The 11,091-nt window shown below is 45.4% G+C and overlaps 2 protein-coding genes across 4 annotated transcripts; both read right to left on the reverse strand.

The window, feature by feature from the left end:
- Positions 1 to 1,181: 1,181 nt before the first annotated feature.
- On the reverse strand, positions 1,182 to 4,210 carry LOC113127350 (uncharacterized). 3 transcript variants are annotated; one of them, XM_026301825.1, is made up of 6 exons: positions 3,881 to 4,210; positions 3,503 to 3,607; positions 3,233 to 3,360; positions 2,917 to 3,078; positions 2,528 to 2,754; positions 1,183 to 1,809 (listed from the first exon to the last, which is right to left on the reverse strand). In XM_026301825.1, the coding sequence occupies exons 1-6, from the start codon at positions 3,945 to 3,947 to the stop codon at positions 1,707 to 1,709; spliced, it is 792 nt and encodes a 263-aa protein (XP_026157610.1). In that variant the 5' UTR covers positions 3,948 to 4,210; the 3' UTR covers positions 1,183 to 1,706. The 3 variants fall into 3 exon arrangements, with proteins under 3 accessions (XP_026157611.1, XP_026157610.1, XP_026157609.1); XM_026301824.1 differs by having other exon boundaries at positions 3,203 to 3,360; XM_026301826.1 differs by lacking the exon at positions 3,503 to 3,607 and having other exon boundaries at positions 1,182 to 1,809; positions 3,203 to 3,360.
- Positions 4,211 to 4,653: 443 nt separating this feature from the next.
- On the reverse strand, positions 4,654 to 10,458 carry adamts1 (ADAM metallopeptidase with thrombospondin type 1 motif, 1). Its single transcript, XM_026301859.2, has 8 exons — positions 9,490 to 10,458; positions 8,468 to 8,808; positions 8,235 to 8,367; positions 7,662 to 8,119; positions 7,313 to 7,499; positions 6,973 to 7,151; positions 6,586 to 6,761; positions 4,654 to 6,453 (listed from the first exon to the last, which is right to left on the reverse strand). Exons 1-8 carry the CDS (start codon positions 10,106 to 10,108, stop codon positions 5,676 to 5,678), a joined length of 2,871 nt encoding a protein of 956 aa, XP_026157644.1. The 5' UTR covers positions 10,109 to 10,458; the 3' UTR covers positions 4,654 to 5,675.
- Between the last annotated feature and the right edge of the window lie 633 nt (positions 10,459 to 11,091).

Below are 11,091 nucleotides of genomic sequence, written 5' to 3' on the forward strand. Positions count from 1 at the left end.
TTTAGCCACAAAAACAGCAGTAGTCAACCCTGGTCCTCAAGAGCCTCTGCCCACTGATGATTACCTGGATCAGGTGTGTTCAATCAAACAGAAGCTGGAAGATACCATCTGAGATGACAATGAGGGAAGGCCAAGTGAACTGGTATCTTCCAGCTCCCTACAGATGCCTGTTTGCAACAAAAGCATACAGAGGGTAGCCTCCAGTCCAAAGACGGCATCGGCTAACTCACCATCATGTTACAACCAAGTACTCAAAAGTATCATAGGAGAAATGTCACTATAACAACATGCCCTTCTATGATAAAGTAGCATTACAGCAATTTCTGTTTCTGAGTTTCACAGGTGGAAGTCTGCTCATCAGCCAACAGCCTCCTCATTCTACCAGCCTCCAAATCATTTTGTTGAACCCTAAATAGCATTTAAAAATAATTTTATATTCACTCTACAGAGTGCCATGGCAATAGCTGTTTCTCCTTTATTGAAGTCATAAGCCTCACACCAGACTGTGACAATAATGGTGGAATACAGCACAATGTGGGCTCCACCTAGTGGAATAAAATGGTAACTTCAGACACTGCACTCACATATGGCCACAAACGACAAATGATCAATCCACTGACTGATTAATCCTATTATCTACTGCAATAGGCCATCTTTAAGAAACAGTCTCTAATCAAGGTGCTTTGCAGACTCCACAGTCGACAAATCAACTTGAGACAGAAACTAATCAAATAAATGTATACACTCCCACACTTGCAAGATTGTCGGTCTGAGAACACAAGCAGAAACACAAATTTGTTCTTTGTTTCTCCCATTTCACTAGGACGCTACATGCATTTACATGAAGGTTAAACTGCAGCTGTTATGTCTGCAGTAAATATATAAATGAAAGGGATTCTAACTTCTGGTTTGGAAACCAACATAAAAAAAAAGCCACACAATCAAAGAACACACAGTCCAAAAACTCCAGAAAGCACATTCAATCTGCAGTTTTCTTCGTTCTTTCTACTAACAATTTTATTTAAATTAGGAATTCATTTTATCAAAGATGTTCAAGTATTCAGGACAAACCACAACAGTGCAATTGATGACAAATAAGCCATAGATATAAAACAACTACAGCCAAAGAATAAGGACACAGTTTCAAGTATTGTGAACATCAACAAAAACATATATACACCCCACCCTCCTCCACCCCCATATAAAGCAACAAGTCAATACAAGTAACTGTATACAGTGTCTCAAATACATACATTTAATTGTATTGCTGCCAGAAAACAACTAATGAAGCATTTCTTACCATGTGAATGGTCCTCTAACAAAAAAAACAAAAGATGCTTTTGTAATAAGGCCGTCTGGTAACACATGAACACAATGTTACATCAACCAACGCGGAACATGCCATGTAGCACCTGTTAATACTCCTTGCAATAATTTCCAGCCAAGGCTAAAATGCAGCATAACTAAATAAGGTCTCCATTTGCAATGAATTAGAAGGTTGTTTTCACTGCCTTTTCACTGAAACCTTGATCGTCTGGCACTTATTACTGACATTTGTAGATGTGAATGCCATTTGGAAAAATGTTTTTTCTAAAAATGCTACTACATAAATAGTTTTTGGCCCTTGAATAAACACAAATCATTTTGGTGACCTATGCAGCACACTTTCACTGGGGTGTAGCCAGGTGGTTACATAGTGTTTCAAGTTATTTTGTGTCCATGGAGGTCTGATCTGCACATCCCATAATTCTCTGCAACTCCAGAATACATGGCACAATTGACTGGCTGTGCATTTGAGCCACCTTCAATCTAGGAGACAGAAACAGAACAGTGATCTGTTAGTTTTCACTTCAACGCTACTAATGCTAACAATGTACAATCTGGTGCTAGTAAATTATCAATAGCTAAAATACTATACTATACTATGCTAAATATTAAGAAAATGATAAACCTATGATGATGACAGGATTTAGACTTCACTCATCAACAGGTAAGGTAGATCAAAACGCAATTTCCCAAATTTGCAGTTGGCATTTAACCCACTACTTTTGTATATACGCAACAATTCTGGAGTTTGCACTATGAATCTTGCTTTAGCTGCTAAATTAATTTAAAAAAAAAAAATGGCACATACATATTTTTTACGAACAGATTTGAGCAGCCCAGTCAACAGTAAACACCATGGAAGTTCTAGCAAAGCAAACATCCACAAAAAGCCTGGTAAACAAGTAATACATAAGTGTATCACACTGCTTGTACTTATTTTGAGATCACTCTGCCCAATTAACAGACTGAAGGCACTAACTCAAAAGTGTGGTTTGCCATAGCATCACTTCACCAGTAACATCAGTTCATTTTACAAACTGAAAAACAACAGTGGATTGGTTTACAAGGTGTTTAGACTATTTCAGTGTTCAAGGTTATCTTAAACTGATAATAAATATATCATCTAAGTGATAGTGTAATGTGAATATAGCTTCAAATCTATATGTAGACTCTTTACAGGCCTTCAAAACTAAGGTGTTACCTTCTGAGCAGCTCGCGCCCTCTGTTGGCTTCAGGGTGGTAGTGCTGGAGAGCAGTGAGGCTGTGAGCTGCCAGGACGCTGTAACACTGTTCTCTGAGAGCATTATGGTTCACTGTGTCCCACTGTGGCAGCTCACTCGTGTAGCGCCATGCCATCAGAGCGTGCTCCAACACAGCATCCCATTCTTTGTTCCTCAGCAGAACTTGGCCCCACTCCTGACACGAAACCTGTGGGGGAGGACCAGGAGGTGACTGACTTGCATGACGCACTCAGAGCCCCAGGGAGGTTTCGTACATTGCAGGTTTTAATACATCACATGAATATATACAGAACAGTATACAAAACATGCCAATTTCTAAGATAAAAACTTAGGCACTGCAAACACTCACCTTGAATGCCACCAGGTGAGGATATGCCTTTCTGTAGCAGTGAGCATCCCTGTTGGAGCCAAATCGTGAGTACGGTATGGACCTGTAAACATTTGCCTTCTTTTGTTGCAAATCCTCCTGGAGGTACTTTAGGTCTGAGGCCAGGATCCTGGGTTCTTGACTCTATGATACAATGCAACACACATTGCAGCTGTATGCAGTAGGGCATCTAGTTAAGTAGATTTTATTTAACCTTCTTATGTGGACATGAATTTTTTTTTTTTTCCCCTATGTATACTGAACCCACCATTATCTTGTCAATGCGATCAGGTGATACCTGTTCAACTAAGATGAGGGATCTGATTAGCTGTGCAAGTTGCTGCTTGGACAATGGGGTCTGGTGCTCATCCATCTTCTCACAGTGCTCTAGTCTCCCAGTCCACACGCCTCCAATGGGCAAGTCCACTGAAAAACAAAACAAGTGATTAGGTCAGTAACCAGAAGAACCTGTGAGGCCTTCTGACACCAAATGGAGAAGAGAAGAGAAAACCAAACCAAACCCCACCCTCTGCAGGTGCGTGGTTTATTGTTCAGCTGCAGCACTTACAAGACTGCACAGGCCTCGTGTTTGCTGCTGCGCTTCTGCCTCTTGGAAGTGAAGATGGAGCCAAACGAGCACTCAGGATTTCTAAGTACGACCTTCTGACCCGAGCTGCAAAGAAACACGAGCATTCAAACTTGTCCCCATGTTTCCTACAGCGTCGCCGCTGCAGAGCATAGGAGCCACCACACAGACCGAGCGTTTACCGTCCGGAGGTTAAAAACCACGCTGCAACCCGACAAGCTGTCGACATTAACATGGCATCACAGTATGAATCATCTGACGCTACTTGTGGCAACATTAGCGCCACAGCAAAGCGGCGCTTCGGGCACAAAGAGCAGAAGTTGTGGCAGCACGTGGAAAACGGCCACGTTTCAGACTTACCTGCAATTTTGGGCTGTGGGGCAGGTATTTCCACCAAGGCACGTCGTGACTGGCACACAGCTGCCATTGTGACTGGGCTAATCGGTTAACTCGGGCTATGCTAGTTCACTAAACTTTAAAGCCCCGACAGTAACTTGTAGCTTCAGCTGTTGAAGTCTGCGGCTCCAATGCGGCTCTAGAGCTCAGTGAGACCCGGTGCAAACTCAAGGCTGCTCCGGTTTAACTCGGCTCTATAAAAACCGTCTCATTTGTGCAGCTTGTCGGAGCACAGGTTAAACTAAACTAACTTTTGTCCGCTCCGCCGCCAGGACAATGCTGATGAAGCGCGCAGTTACCGCGCAGGCGTGGTGTGCCGCTTGCGTCGATCTGATTGGTTAACGTCACTGCCCTGCGTAAGAGAGGCGCCCAATATGCAAATAAAGTGGTCCTCCATAAAAGCAAATCGATAAGTTTTATCAGCGAATATTTGACTTTAAAACTCATCCTTCAGCTTCCTGGTCTGACTCTCACTTCACAAATTTCAATCTCAGTATTTTCAAGTTTAATTTTCAACCTTGATTTCAAGTATTGGATGAGTTTAGGATCCTTCAAATTGGAAATTAAAAGTGTTTGTGCCTAATATTCATAAACCACATGAAAGTTGTTGTGGTAAAGTATCCAGCTTGAGTGGCTGAAATACTCCCATGCAGTGGGCGAAGCCTGAATTACAATTTGTCCTGGCCTGTGTAGGTTCAGTGTTAAAATTTCCAAGACAAACCACACTGGAGACAGTATCTGCACAAAGTCATTGTGATACTTTATTAACCTAGGAACATATATATATCAAACTGTATAAATATTCTATATATTCTACTTCCTTCTGTGATCTTAACAAATAAAAAATAACATTAAAAAAGCCACATGATTATATTTAACAGGCTGTACAAAAATAAATAATGTTTGGATATTCTGTACAAAAAAAGAGAAACAAAACATGATGACAAATAACAAGGTGCCTTCGCAGAAGGCAGGAGAGACTTACTTATGAAGTAGTAGCAGGAGACAAGTCCCTCTTTAGGTCTCCACATACACACTCCTTATGCACACACACACACACACACACACACTTCTTTGGTCTTTTAAAAAGTTCCCTCATTGACAGCTGTGTAGACAAGGGCAAGATATGGCTAAAGGACAGAATATGGTGTATGAAGGCATTTAGAGACAACTAGTTATTACAATGTGCCGCTGGAAAAAAAAGATGAAGTGCTACAGGTTTGTGATAAATAAACATAAACTGGCAAGTCTGGAAAATAAACACTATGAATATGAGATTTATATATTCTTTTCCATACCTGATGGGGTGAGCAAGTACAATATGAGCTTTGTTTCTTTATATTTATATACCCCCAACCCTTACATGTCTGTCCAGCCCAGCTTGGACAAACATCATTTACATGCCATATAAGACATCTGAGACACACACACACACACACACACACACACACAGTCTCATAGTTCACTGACACACTGGCATGACATTGGAGATAAGCAGCATGCTTGGATATCAGGAATGTCCATGCTTTCTACCCCCTAACTGCAGGCAAAATGTGCCACTGCTGTTGTCAGTCTTTGCTGCAACTAGATGGAAGTGCCACTATGGTTCAACATCTGGCCCCAAAATGGATGAAGGAAATGGGTTAAAATTGTGAGTTACAGTCACAATCACTGTGGAACCCATAGACACCTGCAGCACTCTTGCTCTGGATGTAAACATTCATCAGCCTCTATTAAAAGAGGCAGTGAAAATCAGTATTTATCTGATTTCTTTCTGAACACTGGCTGGATGGAGGTTACAGGCACTCTGATTGCAGAGTTCCAGTCGGGGTCGTGGTCGCTTTTTGGAGTCACAGCTGTCATGGGTTAGCGTGCGTCCATCATGGCCGATGCAGTGCGGTTCACGTTTGCGGAAACCCTGGCCGCAGGTCTTGGAGCATACAGACCATTCTCCGGGACGCCATGATGGGCAGTCCTGGGGGGCACAAGACCTTGAGGCTAAGGGGCGCAGCTCTTCTGGACAATCTCTGGAGTGATGACCCTGGGGATCCAGACAAACCACTTCTCTCTGCTGGATACCTCCTCCACAGGTCTGGGAGCATGGACCCCACTTTCTTAGGGTCCACTCGGCCCCACCCAACTTTTGAATGGCATTTATTGGTGGCCGGCGGTCTCCACTTTTGTTGGAGACTGAAGCACCATTATTGGGTCTGGGGGTGAAGTAGCTGTACTTAACCCGAGGCCTTGGGGCTTCACCAACAGAGAGTACCTGGATGGTGAGGGGCTCAGGGAGTGGGGCGAAGCTCCGGAGGCGCTCCGGGGTGGCAGAGGAGCCACTGTATCTCAACAGTGCCCCTCGCAGGGGGATGTCCGTCTCCATGGTCATCAGTTTGTAATCACCATTTAACAGATAGCATCCATCCTGGCGACGCACTGCCAGATAGCTGCTATCTGGACGGCCATTCCCTGGGGCACGTTGTTTGACATCGAGGTGGGTGGCACCAGCAGGGATGGTTACAACATCCTGGTAACCAGGCCTAAAACCAAGACAAATGCTGATCAAACTCAAACCCACTTAAAATGTATTTGGACAAACATAATATCAGATTTCAGTGAATGTTATAAGAGTTTCTAGCTGTGTAAAATAAAAAGCACTCTCAAATGTTTACCTGGCACGCTCCAGAGACCCTGACACTTTCTTGCAGGTTGAGCCATCTCCACCACACACACCGCACTTATCAAAGCGCTGATTAGAACCAATGACACGATCACATCCAGCTTTAACACACTGGCCTTGAACACAAACCGAGGTGGAGTCTGGGCTGCAGGGTGTGCCATCAGCCACCTTGGGGCAGCAAAGAGACACAAATTAAACTTCAGAGGTATGAGTAGTATGACTTGTATAAAAGTCTGAGACAACAAGGCTGATTTTTTTGATTTGCAGGTTTGCATAAGTACAGAGACTTGTATGACCCTGATAAAATAGTAACACACTTCCAAAACAGAGTAATAAAACACAGAGGTTATTTAGATATTGAGCTTCTACCAACTCTCACCTTAGATTTGAGGACAAAGAAGTATCCAGTCCCTTTGGCCCGGCACACCAGCTTACAGCGGTCCTTGGGTGAAACTCCAGCATACTTGGGCACCCACTCAACACCCTCACCTGAACCCAGTGAGATTTGGGCTGACATGTCATTGTGGGCCAGGCACTGTTCCTCACGGAATGACAGGCCTGAGAAAGAGAACAGATTTACTGCTTGTTCAACTTGATCTGTGTGCTAACTTTCATGTCAATGTGCAAAATCCATCAAAAGAGGACCTTTAAGTCCAACAAATACAATGTGGGCATTTTTAGGGAAGGATTAACTATTTTGATTGATGATGATGTCTTACCATTGGTATCAGGGCAGACTTCAGTGTTACAGGAGCGGTATTGGATCCTCTTGCCCTCGCAGTATTTGCCCCCATTCTTGGGCAAAGGGTTGTCACAGGCGCGGAAGGAATATTGAACCCCTCCACCACAGGTCCGAGAGCAGCCGCCCCAGGGCCCCCACACGCCCCAGCCGCCATTGACAGGAGTCTGAAAGTACCAGAGACAGAACCGTTAGAATTTTGACCTGGAGTTAAAACTGTGACTGAACCAACAACAGCAAAAATAGAGCAGCTATGCTGCATGTTGTGCTATATCATACAGACTACAGTTGGATTATTGAGGTGTAATTGGATTGTCTACGGTTCCTACCTGGTGCTTGGCAGCTTGGTCCTTAGTGAGACAATGTCCTGCCAGGCAGTAGCTGTCATGCCCACATGGTGTACCATCAGCCCAGGGGAAGTTCTTGGTCTGGCACACCAACAAACCATTGGATGTAGTCACAGTGCACCACAGAGCTGCACATGTGGTACTCAGGTCTGAGCAGTGCTGGGAGTCTTCACCAAAAGTGAGGCGACACTGATGGTCTGCATCATAGACCATCCCAGGCAGGGGCTGTGGGAGAGGCTGAGGTTTGCTTGGTTTATCCAGCAGGCACTGACCATGGCCATTGTCCAGGAAGGTGGTGATCATGAGGGCAGAGCAGGGGGACCATGGCTGTTGCTGGTCCAGGTTGGATAGTGTGGAAGCCATCATGTGGGACCCCCAGTGGATACCGTTGACGTCAGAGCACAACTGGGCATCATCATGAGGCATGTTGAAAACGTGTCCTGGAGGACAGACAGAAAATAAGTTAGTTTTTTGAGCACTTCTAGAACAAGAGGTGGATTTTATTAAAAATATATTTTTAACCGTGAGACAAGAACATGTTTTTTTTCTTCTTACCCAGTTCATGTGCGACAGTAAATGCTGCTTGCAGTCCATCATCCTCAATAATCGAGCAGCTTCTGTCAGGGTCGCACACTGTGCCAACATCTGCCATGCCCAGGGTGTCACAGGAGTGGGCCCCACACAGGTCCTGATGAGGCAGACACAGCGAAAAAACATCAAAGTTTGCAAACTTCGTGATGTTTCTTCCTCCTTCTCCATCACTATCACATAACACACTTCCAGCTTACCGTCCTGGTGAAAAGCACAGCCGTGTCATAGTGCTCAGGGTGGCGGTCACTCGCCGGGTTGTGCTGTCGTTGCCACTTGCAAAAGTTGCGGAGGGTCCCGGCAGCATTAGTTGACACCTGGGGGCCTTTCTCCTCCTCATACACCACCAGCAGCTTCACCACCGCCAGGCTGATGGAGTTGTGGATGGTAGGGTGGCGGTAGAGACGGGATGCCACTGACATAATTGTCAAGAGGTAGGGTTTGAGTCCAGCGCCGTGGAACTCCGCCATGGACTGGTCAGCCACCAGCATGATCTCTAGGTACCGTGGGGTGGAAACAAAACGCCTGGTCCTGTGGTGGGCTGAGGGGAGAGACAGACTGAGGTCAGACCAAACTGTATTTACAGCATTCACAGTACAAAACGCTAAATAACAGCGCCGGATGTGCGTAAAGGAGCCTCGCTGTGACTCAGCGTCACACCACCGGTGGCTCCTCCTCCTCGGGGTCAAAATTCCTAAAATGACCTTCCCTGGTGGAATAATTTGCCAGTGAGAAAGAGCGAAGGGAGAAAATCCTTTCTGGAGAAATTTGCTGGTGAAAGTTGTACCAGGTGGCGACTTTATACGTCTCAGCGCTGCCGGGCTCTGACTGGCCCGGACCTCACTCCTCTACTCCCGTTACTCCCTCTGACACTCCTCCTCTATCCCCTTTGGAGAGGTTTACCCCTCCTCCCTCCCTTCTCTATAGTTGTGCGTAAAAAACGATGTCAAAAAAAGTAACACGCTGTGCTCCCTGACAAATGTGCCATTCCAGCAGTGCCACTAAACTTACGGCAAAGTAATTTGCTTCTTCTGTGAAGCTGTAGATGAGCTGGGTCCCTTTCACAGCACTGGGCTAAATAAATAAAAGAAATAAAAGAAAAAAGAAAGAAATAAACCACTTTCCTAGTGTTTCCTTGGCCACGTTTAAAGTTCCTGCTCCGATAAACGAAGCTTTGTGATGACTGCCAGTGTGTAAAATGTGCACAGCATTTCAGTCTTACCTGTCTGGTCTGAGTTAGCGGTTCCGTGCTTGGCCTCTTTGTCCAGATTCTTTGGCATCCTCTCCTCGTCCTCGTTGACCCCACACTTGGAGCGCTCCTCCTCAGCCCAAGCCGCTCGACCTCTCCGGCGGATGATGTGCACATCCTCCTCAGTGCCCATGAAGTCACTGGAGTTAAGGGGCTGAATGAAGTATTCTTCACCCTTAAAGTAGAATCCGCCCCTGAGTCCGTGGCAAAGGTTGAGCGCAGCGGCGGAGTGTTCCTCTCCGTTCACGGTGCCCGAGAAGAAACAACCCGGCTCAGCTCCACTACTGGATGCCCTTGTGGGTTCGGAATCGGGACTACCCACAATGTGAAAGACAAAACCCGGCGCTAAGAAGGTCTGGTCGGGCTCTAGCTGCAGGACCATCTCCCTGCCAAATACGTCCAAACTATAGACTCTCATCTCCGCCTCTTTCTCAATCTCCTCAGCAGAGAGAGTTCGCCGCGGTTCGGTTCTGGTCTCCGACCGGGAGGTCGGGTCCAGTCTGACCGGCACGACGGTGCTCTCCTCCCAGGCACTGTGCGTCGCGCCAACGCACAGAATAAAACCAATGGAAACGTGGAAAAACCACATCATATAACTTTGAAATCCGACAAATGAAAATAATAACTGACAAGTCTAAACGAAGAAACAATTAAATCCTTAAAAAAAGGTTTTCACTATAAGCTACTAACCCAAAGTCTTTAAACTTCCACAAAACTGTCCTCAAAATTACGCATTACACACACACAAATCTACAAACAGATCAAATCCAGTGCAGAACTCATTCAAAGTTTTGTGCAGGTCTGAGCTGTTGCAAAAAAGTCCTGTCATTAAATGAAAATAAAAGCTGGATCTCAGCAGTAAATTCCAACAGGTCTCTCTCTTTTCAAAACCCGGCAGATATTTCAGGCTTTAACTATCTGCTGTCGCGTCTGGTCTGTTCTCTGGTCTTGCCTTGTAGTCAGACCCGAGCCGGTCCCTCCTATATATCCCCCAGTACTGGACCACCCCTTTTCGAAGCGCTCTTTGATCTCAGAGGGCACATCCCGTGCGCAATGAAAACGCAACAGCAACTTGGAGCGTTGCCATAATAATCTGTTACTGACTTTTCTTTTTTAAACTCTGCTGGTCTGTCACAAGATGTACAGTATCCGGTTATAGCCAGTTTTTATATTTATATTCTGTCCACAGCCTGTGTCATACAACTTAGTTTCAAACAAAGTTTACACCATTAGTGTATTTGTGAGTGTTCCCCAAGACAAAACAAAACAAACATAACTGACTTTTCATTTAGTAACTGAGCTACATCCTTTTCATTAAACTGGTCCAACATAAATTAAAGTGGCAGCAGTGGCTGATGTGATCTGTGCTGTAGGGTCAGTGCAACTGGAGAAGGGAGATGGCAGCAGGTCGTGAATGGGAACCAGGACCTCGGGAGCCGTATTCACCTCCTACATGCCAAGCCGGCTGTGGTGCACCGTGGCCGGGTTCCGCAGCTCGGCTCCCCGGGGAGGGGAATCAGAGAGGGGCAGCTGAGTTCTTAAGGTGGAGAGGTTTCTCCCTCTGGCTGCTTCTGT

The sequence above is a fragment of the Mastacembelus armatus genome, chromosome 2 (genome assembly GCF_900324485.2).
Source record: "Mastacembelus armatus chromosome 2, fMasArm1.2, whole genome shotgun sequence".
NCBI classification, from domain to species: Eukaryota; Metazoa; Chordata; class Actinopteri; order Synbranchiformes; family Mastacembelidae; genus Mastacembelus; species Mastacembelus armatus.

What these genes read in the sequence shown, in the direction of transcription:
- LOC113127350 (XM_026301824.1), bottom strand. Translation starts at nt 3,947, where the DNA reads ATGGCAGCTGTGTGCCAGTCACGACGTGCCTTGGTGGAAATACCTGCC. An exon ending in ATCGCATTGACAAGATAATG is followed by an intron (nt 3,079 to 3,202) that starts GTGGGTTCAGTA and finishes ATTGTATCATAG; the next exon opens with AGTCAAGAACCCAGGATCCT. An exon ending in GGGCGCGAGCTGCTCAGAAG is followed by an intron (nt 1,810 to 2,527) that starts GTAACACCTTAG and finishes TCTGTCTCCTAG; the next exon opens with ATTGAAGGTGGCTCAAATGC.
- adamts1 (XM_026301859.2), bottom strand. Translation starts at nt 10,108, where the DNA reads ATGATGTGGTTTTTCCACGTTTCCATTGGTTTTATTCTGTGCGTTGGC. An exon ending in CGCTAACTCAGACCAGACAG is followed by an intron (nt 8,809 to 9,489) that starts GTAAGACTGAAA and finishes CTCTCCCCTCAG; the next exon opens with CCCACCACAGGACCAGGCGT. An exon ending in TACTGTCGCACATGAACTGG is followed by an intron (nt 8,120 to 8,234) that starts GTAAGAAGAAAA and finishes TCTGTCCTCCAG; the next exon opens with GACACGTTTTCAACATGCCT.